General features: G+C 42.4%; 1 protein-coding gene across 1 annotated transcript in view; it reads right to left on the reverse strand.

Moving 5' to 3' along the window:
- foxp2 (forkhead box P2) overlaps window positions 1-760 on the reverse strand; it is a 62717-nt gene extending 61957 nt beyond the window's left edge. The window contains exon 1 of the mRNA XM_083692559.1: window positions 526-760. Within this exon, the coding sequence (XP_083548685.1) occupies window positions 526-696 (171 nt within the window). The 5' untranslated portion in view covers window positions 697-760. The remainder of the gene's footprint in view (window positions 1-525) is intronic.
- Between the last annotated feature and the right edge of the window lie 9240 nt (window positions 761-10000).

Consider the following 10000-nt stretch of genomic DNA (forward strand, 5'->3'; position numbering starts at 1 on the left):
ACGGCCTCAGCTGCAATGTGTTCCATGCACATACACACTCACACACACACACACACACACACACACAAATACCAAAAAACCAGCAGAAAACACACTAAAAACACAGCATGAACTTCAACACAAAGCCCCTCACAGACTACACCTCAACAGCACAGTGGCAACATCAAACCTGTAAACGTCATTCCACACAATAAACAACTATCAATAAGAAAACACAAATCAAAAACATCTATACATTAAAAAAAAAAAGAAAAAATTATAATAAATTCAACATCATAAAAACAAACAAAAAAAAAAACCTTGTTTTTGTCCTAATTCCACCTACAGCAGTAGTATTTTCTAACAGATCTCCTGGTTTCCCTGCCTAAGTAAAGCTTTGCTATGCTCCCCCTGAGCTCACAGCAGAGAGAGTGTAAGAGACGGCTGGTGGAGAGCGAGAGAGCGAGAGAGAGAGAGGGAGAGAGGGAGAGAGAGGGAGAGAGAGGGAGAGAGGGAGAGAGAGAGAGAGAGAGAAACACAACTTACCTGCTGTTGTTGCAGATGCAGCAGCTCGACTGTGCTTACTTCGCTGCTTGTGTCACCGCTTGATCTTCCATCTCGGCTGCCAGCATCTAATTGGCTGCTTAGGCTGCTCATTCCATTTTGACTCATTGAACTGTTGCTTATTGTCTCTGTGGCCGACTCCTGCATCATCATCACTTAAAACCTACAGGGGTGATTAAGAGGCAGCGGTTAAGGCTCTTGTTACAACCCGCTTTTTATTTTTTTATTTATTTTTTTATTATTTTTCTTCCTCTTTTCTTTCTTTTTTTTTCTTCTTCTTTTCTGTCTTTTTTTTTTTTTTTTTTAACGCTTCCATTATCAACCCCTCGGTCCCTCTTTGCAAATTAAAGCATTTAAGAGAGGGGGTCGGGGGTGGGGGTGGGGGGTTGGAGGGGAGGGGGGTTGGGGGGGTGGTTGCAGGAGGAATTATGCATTCATTGTGTAAATGAAGCAATACAAAGAGATGCACGGACGTCTCTGGGTTCTTTTGTAAAATGTGCTTTAAGTGTTTTAATCACTTGAATGTAGGCGCAAATAGAGCATCTGGAACCAGACACACGTTGGCTGTTTGTGTGAAGAAGGAGAATTTAATATAAAAAAATCAGAAATACTTTTGTTTAGAGGGAAGCATAAAAAAAATAATATATATATATATATATATATATATATATACGCACACATACGCACGTACACACACACGCGCACATATGTTCACTTCCAGAATATTCCTTCATACTTCCAATCCAGTCTGTTCACAGAGAGAGGGAGAGAGAAAGAGAGAAAAAGAGAGAGAGAGAGTCCTAAAATATTTGCCGTCTTGGTTCTGTCAGGATTTTAGTGCGTGTCTCGTCTGAATGAAGTTGCTTAATGACGCAAAGCTAATCATGCAAAATTAAAATTTGGTACAGGGAGGGAGGAGGAGGTGGAGAGAGGGGGGGGGGGTTCTGAATCACATGATCTCAGCCCGTGATGAATGATATAATGGGCTTCTCTCCATTTGCTGTGGCTACATAAAATCTGCCTCCGAGGCTTCCACAGGGGAGGAAAAAAAAGAAGCTCATATTGGCAAGATTTTTTTATTTTTTTTATTTTAATCAAACCAAATATATAAACTCAAATATTCATTTATTTTGGTGACATTTAAAACATTGACTGCTGTTCTCACCAGGAGACAATTAAACACAGACCGTGAGCTGCAATCAAACTATACAGTAGGAGACTGAACATCTTAGCCTCAATTTTAACGTGACCAAATAAAAGTAAGATATTGAATTAATTTCACCGGGCATCTATAAGATATGAAAAGCATGCAGACCCCCCCACCCCGCCACAACCCCCCCCCCCCCCCCGGCCGCACACACACCTAAAAAAAAATCTATCACGAATATCACTAATGATTGTGCTAAAAACAGCATAAATTATGCATATTACCTCCTCTCTCTTCAGTAATAAATGTTTTATCATTTTCCCTGCATAAATGCTCTGTACCTTGGTAGGAGCCATGAGGAGTCCTGCCAGGATCAGTGGATCTCCTCAGGATGAATAACAGAACCACTCTGACTCTGACCCGGCACAGCGCCATTTCAAGGTGTGCTCCGAATCTAGAACGCCGACTTGAGGGCCCTCTCTGTTTGCACAATGTTCATAATTACCATCTTAATTAGCTACTTTCATTCAAATTCAGACGTTTTCGGAGGATTAATATTTTAGCCTCGGCTCAATAAAATATCACATCTATACTGTGAATGATGTCTGCATTCAATAACGATATTGCACATCGTTAGGTATGGTTATTAATATTTCAACAATATTCATGTTTCATATTCACGGTTTTCGGCAGTATCGCCATCCTTCCATTCTGAGATTAAATACTGTATACCAATTTTGTCCGATTTTACGGATCAGCAATTAATACCAGACTTCAATCAGAGCATTCTGTACCATGACTGCTTTTGGACAGAGAGATAACACCGATAATCAAATGCGCACACACACACGCACGCACGCACGCTCGCACGCTCGCACGCTCGCACGCCACACACACACACACACACACACACACACACACACATATGCACACACACAGACCCTACACACAAACAAAAGACATCCCTGATTATACGTGTCTGCATTCTCCCCATCAGTTAAAAAAGGCATTTTTAATGGCTGTCCTTAGCAAGTGTGTTTGACGAGGGGCAGGCAGGCAGGCAGGCGGGGGGGGGAGGTGGGGGGGGGGGCAGATACACAGATACAGCCCATCTTTAAAGGATGTTCCACAGTGAGGATAAACAGGACGAAGGCAGAACAAACAGGCCTAGCAGTTACACTGAGCAGGGTGACAGCTGCTCAGGACACTGTAAATAAGCAGAGAACAGAGACGTGCTTATGAACAAACAGTTCCTGTTAAACACTGACCCGCACATTAGAGGGGGGGGGGGGGGGGGGGAGAGAGAGAGAGAGGGAGAGAGGGTGAAAGAGAGACAGAGAGGGAGTGAAATGAGAGTGAGAGAGGGAGGGAAAGAAAGAAAATGTGAGTGAAATGATAGAGGTAATGAGAGAGGGGGGGGAGAGAGAGAGAGAGAGAGAGAGAGAGAGAGAGGGAGGGAGGAGGAAGAGAGGGTAAGACTGGTACAATGACATCCAGACCGGGTGATGAATCTCTGCAGTACTAATACAAGGCAGCAGCCAGCTAATAAGTATTCAAATTAGGCATAAATTTTACATGCTCAATGTTTAAAATATTCAGAGAAAGACCGTCTGATTGCCTTTACGAGGATTTTATGAACATTCTAATGGAAGCTTATTTTTGGGGGAACAGCGATGAATGTGCAGGAAACTTGAAGATATACGACAGAAAAATAAAGACATTTTTTTTTTAATAACATGCGAATACATTGCGACCCATTACCAAACTAAAATTGCATATTTTAAATTAAACCTATTTGATTTGTGTTTTAATGTACCCATGTGAAAGGTTCAATTTACGATATAATATATTGATGATCATCAGTACATCATCAAAAACAGAACCAGTGTAAAAACAAATTAAAAAACACACCATAAAAAGAGTGTTAAACCTCTCTCACCTATCATATCTGCTTTAAACCAGAAACACAACAGAGTCAAACCATCATTTACATTTTGCAAATGCACAATATCAGCGCAATATTAAGCTTAATCTTACCGGTATAATCTTTCCCTCCCCCCTTTCCAAAAAATACTATGCATGTGTGTATCGGAAAACTAATGATAATGCAGATATATGCAAAGCATATTCGCAGAGATCAGATGGGGCTTTAACCTTAATGACAGCGGTGAGATAAATTAATTAGCCATCTAAAGGCAGCATTCAAATCTGCCAATTAGAATGTCAATTAGAAACACACCCTGGTTGCACTCCTGAGCAGAACAGCAGACCACAGAGCAAGAACCTGACTGTGGCTGTGACAGTAGGGGTGTCACAGCAACACACACGCTGAGGGAGATGGACAGTGACAGTACATATCACCAGAGGCTGTGTGTGTGTGTGTGTGTGTGTGTGTGTGTGTGTGTGTGTGTGTGTGTGTGTGTGTGTGTTAGAGAATGGGAGACAGGGTGTGTGTGTGTGTGTGTGTGTGGTCGTGCATGTGTGTGTGTGTGTGTGTGTGTGTGTGTGTTAGAGAATGGGAGACAGGGTGTGTGTGTGGTCGTGTGTGTGTGTGCATGTGTGTGTGTGTGTGTGTGTGTGTGTGTGTGTGTGTGTTGATCACAGGTCTTCCCTCTGTACCCTAACCCTCAGGGGTACCAGTCTGACCTCCTATCAGACTGTCCTAGAACTCAACTGGGCCGGAAGGGTCCAGCCCGAGCACCAATATTTACTGGCCTGGTGTGAGCCGTGCTACAGAGGAGTTTAACACCGCATGAGTGAGTGGGTAAGGCTTCGGGATACTTGCCTGCTTGGCTGTGTGTGTGTGTGTGTGTGTGTGTGTGTGTGTGTGTGTGAGCGTGTGCGTGTGCGTGTTCAACCTCCCTTAAATTGATAGTGTCCTGCATTTGAACACACCTGCTATTTGAGGCCATTTCCTCAAGACATAATCTGAAAGACTATTGCCAGACCCCCTTATTATCTGAATTGGAGCGCAGACTTTCCCTGTTATTGCCAGGAGTAATTCAGTGTGTAATTCTATAGGTGTAGCTCTGACAGGGAAAACACCAGTCATGCAAAAGTGTTTAAGGGGAAAGACGCTGAGAGACACAGGTGAGATTACGTTGTGTTGTCTCTCTGTCGTCGAGGATCACAAACGACTTTCACACTTCTATCAGGGGTTGGAGAAAAAAAGAAAAAAGAACAAAAAAATAAAAAAAAGAGAAGAGGAAGAATCATTGCAGATACAGTGAGAGACACATTATTTGCGAATCTTTAAAGTAACTTCTCTTTTTGTGTCTCATTTCTCCGGTAACGATACCATGCTTGCTATTCCTCTCCGGCTGAGCAAATGTTTGCTCTTGAATCTTACGCTGTGCAAATCTGTCTTTTCCATCAGGTGAGGAATCCTAGACAGGATCCTGACAACGCATTCAGGGCTGAGATTGAGAATTCAGAGATGTGAGACGGAGGAGGGTGTGGGAGGAATAGAGCCCCTGCACGCACGCACGCACACACACACACACACACACACACACACACACACACACACACACACACACACACGCAAACACGCACACACACACACACACACACACACACACACACGCAAACACACACACACACACACACGCACACACACACACGCACGCACACACACACACACATGCACACACACACACAAGAACGCACGCTCCCACGTGCGCGCACACACACACACACACACACACACAAACAAACTCACACAAACACACACATACACACACACATGTGAGGAAGTTAGGGAGTACCTCTCCATCTTTGTTGGAAGGCTCTAAAGGCCCTTAATGTTACCTCATTAACAACCATGTCTTCCACTTCATCATGTGCAGTAAACACACACTAAGAGGCTCGCCACCTATCGACAGGAGAGGGAACATACAGTAGCCCTTCTCAAAGTGTGATACTGTGAACTGTGTGGCATTAACACACACACACACACACACACACACACAGACACACACGTCTCTGCCCTACAACTGACAGGCGATGTGACATGATGTCATAGAGCGTCTATGGACTCATAGGATGGGAAGTCATTCCGAGACGTGTTTATCTGGAGTCCGGAACATTGATCCCTTTCCACACGCATGACACGTGAAACAGAGAGAGAGTCTGATGACGACTGTTTCAGAAAACCAAAACGCGACCACTAAGTCCGTGATCCAAGAAGCCTATTCATTATCAGTTCACAGTTCACGTCGTATGGAATTCTTACAAAGCTGGAAAAATAATAAAAAATTACATTTCACAGTCGGCCGAGCTTCTTCAGCCTCAGATCAAGTTAAGATATGGATACCATTTAAAATAATCAGAAATTCTGTGCTTGAGTGAAATTAATTCATCATTGCCATAAGTTACAATGCATACAAAATAAAGAAGTGCTGGGAAGGGGTATGTGCTCAAATATTTAATACTCAAGATTGCTTAATAAATCAAAATGCCAGATACCGACTACTTAAAACAGGGATGCTTTAGTACCGCGGTTGAACAAATGAAAGTCAAAATAATAATCTAGAAAAGTTTTATTTAATATTAATGTTACGACTTTGCCATTGCTTACATGAACCCTTGACTATGATCAGCTACTGTTTGCAGTGGGGATGTAATTCACGAGCGAGGCTCTCTCCCTGCAGCCCACGGAAGTCACTGTGGTTTATGACTACAAGAGCCCTCAGCAGCGAGGGCTGGAGTTAGGGGAGAAAACCGCCGCTTCTGAAGCTGAGCTCAACACAACCCTCTCCTAAAGATGAAGTACACGGGTAAGCCAAAAGCAGACCCGCGCTTCAGAATTAAAAGCTTCCTTTTTGGCACTGAAGGGCCACCATAAAGAGCATTAATGACCGTTTCTTAAAACCTGTGTATAATGGTAATGGCTTCTCCTCAGATACAGGAATTTCAAAGTGACTCACAATGAAACAAGATTGCTTTGGGGGGGGGGGAGGAGAGAAATCATATTTACAAAATCAGGAGTTGGAAAAATGAAAAAAGGAATGAATATGAATGAATAATAGACTTCGCTTTTTAGGATTAACATTATGCAGAGAAGCAGAATCGAATGTCGTTATCTGCAGTACAATGAGCTCACATTCAGAAAAGCTCAGTCATATTTCAATTCATCATTTTAGCTGACAATAAATAGCCGTTCCGTGATACGAGTTATTCTGTGGGGAACATTCAGAACTTAATTCTCTTCTATTTACAAGAAGAAGATGAGACAGAATGAGATAAAGCGAAAGAACGCAAGAGTGTGTGTAGGTGCCTGGGAACATGTGTGTGTGTGTGTGTTGGGAAGCCAACCCAATATCTACTGTATTAAATGTATTAACAGTACATTTAAATCATTGTTATTACTCAGTGTTAGTACAGACTCTTCCCTTAACTAAACAATGGCAAAACACCTATTCCATGATTATTCCAAATTCACTTATATATCAAAATACTGCAAATAAATCCACAAACAAAATCAAATGGTTCGAGTGAGGAAGAAAAAAAGAAGATCAACAACTTCATTAATTTAAAAAAAAAAAATGTCACAGTCTTTTGTTTTTCGTGAGCTACAGTAAATGCAGGATTGTCTGCACTGGGTGGTATAGTGTTACACTGGGTGGTATAGTGCATGTTATAGCGCATGTTCTACTCTTAGGCTCATCCCATATCATTTAAATATTACCCATCAAGCACCTCTTTCTACCAGGAGGAGGCGGCCTCACCGTGGCTGAGCTGACAGTGACGAAAGCTCATCAAGAGGCCCTCGTTTGCATTTTGGGCAATTCCGTTAATTAACTCAGCCCACCTAATCAGGAGTAATTGACCTATAAAAAGAGGAGGCCCCTTTGTCTGAGCCAATCATCTTCACAGGGAGACAGCACTGTGTTGGTGAAGCAGGAAGCTCCTCTCCTTCCAACCTGAATTCATCCGTCTCCTGGACTATTTACCCAACTTCTCCGACGCATGATATCCATTTTCACATTTTCATTGTTCTGATGCAATTACCCCGGGGATTGTGACACGGTGCTGCTTTTATGACAAGGGCTTCAGATAAAAAAAGGACTGGAGGGGAGACAGGATGGACGTCCAGACGCTGACGCCCGCTAACAGCGAGATGTGCTTACTGTACTTACAGGTTCCTTTTGAAGGGGAAGGTGAGGAGGGGAGAACAGGGGTGTTAATGACAGGAGAGGACGCCTGCCCTGCCCTGCCCTGCCTGCGCCTCGGCAACCAGGGAGCAGGCGGGCTCCGCGGACAGGGGATCCAGCCGGAATGATACAGAGACATAGCTCATTGTGACGTTTCCAGTTATTTCTAGCTGATTAGGGTCATTATGTCCCCTGGCTCTGATTTATGTTGTCATTCCCCGTCGCCAGTCCTGCATCGATAGATCTTAATGAATTGGTAAATAAGGGCGAAGATTACACTTGACAACACCGCAACATTTCTCATTCATACCCAGACAAGATTTATGTAACCAATTAGGCCCATAACAGGGGAGATTGGTCAGGAGAAAAATAATCTTTCCCCGGGAAAATTACCCAAGTCTAACCCTCGACAAAATAGATAATGGGCCGTCTTTAACACCGGCTTAGTCACACACCAACCCCACCAGCTGAGGGCTTTAAAAACTGCTTTTAAAATAAAAAGAGAGCTCTCCTGCCCCTCGCAGGATTTAGAAATTGATTTAAAAATGCAGCGACTGCTACTACGCTCACAGTGCAGTTGCCTATACAGCTCTTTACCCATTTAAACACACTCGACTAATCACTCTACATCTGCATAATGTCTTAAACCAGAGAAGATGGAATCAATAGATAAAAAATTAAGCTCTCGCCAAAAAAGCCACACTTTGATGTGCAAATGTTAATTCAAGAAGGTACTACACCCCCCCCCTCCACACACACACACACACACACCCACACCCACACCCACACACACACACACACACACACACACACACACACACACCTCCTCCCAGCCTCCCCAAATAGAACAACTGCAACAAAAAAAGAAAAGAAAATACAAATCAATCGTTTCTCCAGAGACTTCACTTAAATGTTTGATACGTCGATTGAGGAATCATTTGCATTTTTTAATAGTCTCGTATTTCAATTATTTAATTTTCAGTCCTACAGTTCTAGGAAAATCAGTTGGCTCTCCTTCTCTTTTGTCATTTAAAAAAATCAGATCAAAGTGCTGATCATCAATAGCCAACGACAGCCCAAGAAGACCCAAAGGGCGGGAATGAGCAGAGGTGGGGAATTAAAGCAAGAGTGATACTGCTGCCCTGCCTTGCTCAACGTTCCCCCTTCAAACCACATGCAAATGAGGCCGCGCTGCTTAACTGCATCATTTATGTGGATAATAGCAGCATCATCATTACGGGACTCAAATTAAATTACATCACAATTAACATAACAAAGTGATTGGTTAAACTTTCAAAACAAATACCCGGCTTGGCTAATGAATGAGTGTTAATTGGCCGGTGTGCATTCTAAATAAAACATGTAGGCAAACATGTGTTTTAGTTAAACAATTTTAAAATTCATTGTTTTTTTTGAGAGAGAGAGAGAGAGAGAGAGAGAGATACACAGAGATACGCAGAGAGAGAGAAAGAAAGAAAGAAAAATGAAATAAAAAAAAGAGGAGAGCTCTAAACAGAATATCGCCAGGGGAATTTGTAAGCTGAAATATAAAATGTGTAGCATTTAATTTTATTGCACTAAAGAACCTATTATATCCGAGACTCTGGAGAACAATGTAAATTATCTGCCTTCAAAATGGAGCTGGGCCAATTCTCCCTGTGAACTAATCACATAGCTCATTATGCATAGGGGTATTAAATTATGAAGAGGAGCCGCTCTCGCATTCCACCACAAAGCCCCCTATGAAATGTTAATAATATGCCCACAATAGCCCAATACCATGCCTTCCTTCGCCATCATGAATATTAAAGTAAACAAATTATCCCCCCCGCCTTTGATAAAGATAATTAGTCATTTCACCGCCTTATAATTCTACTGACCTACCCACTTCAAACTTAGATCTGCTCTATAAATTATGGGATCTTTTGGCAAAAAAAAAAACCCAATCTTAACACAACTCCTTCAAATAAACGAATCACGACCTCGTAAAACACATATCTACAACTCATTAATATTTTACCGTTATTAGCTTATAAAGAACCAGAGTGGGGCTGGACCTACTTTTCCTGTCTAATCACCACCAGACAGTCACATACAACCTGAAGACATAAGTGACGCCTCTTGATTTGTAAAGACCAGTGATTAACCCATTAGC

This window comes from Argentina silus (genome assembly GCF_951799395.1).
Source record: "Argentina silus genome assembly, chromosome: 20".
In the NCBI taxonomy this organism is placed as follows: Eukaryota; Metazoa; Chordata; class Actinopteri; order Argentiniformes; family Argentinidae; genus Argentina; species Argentina silus.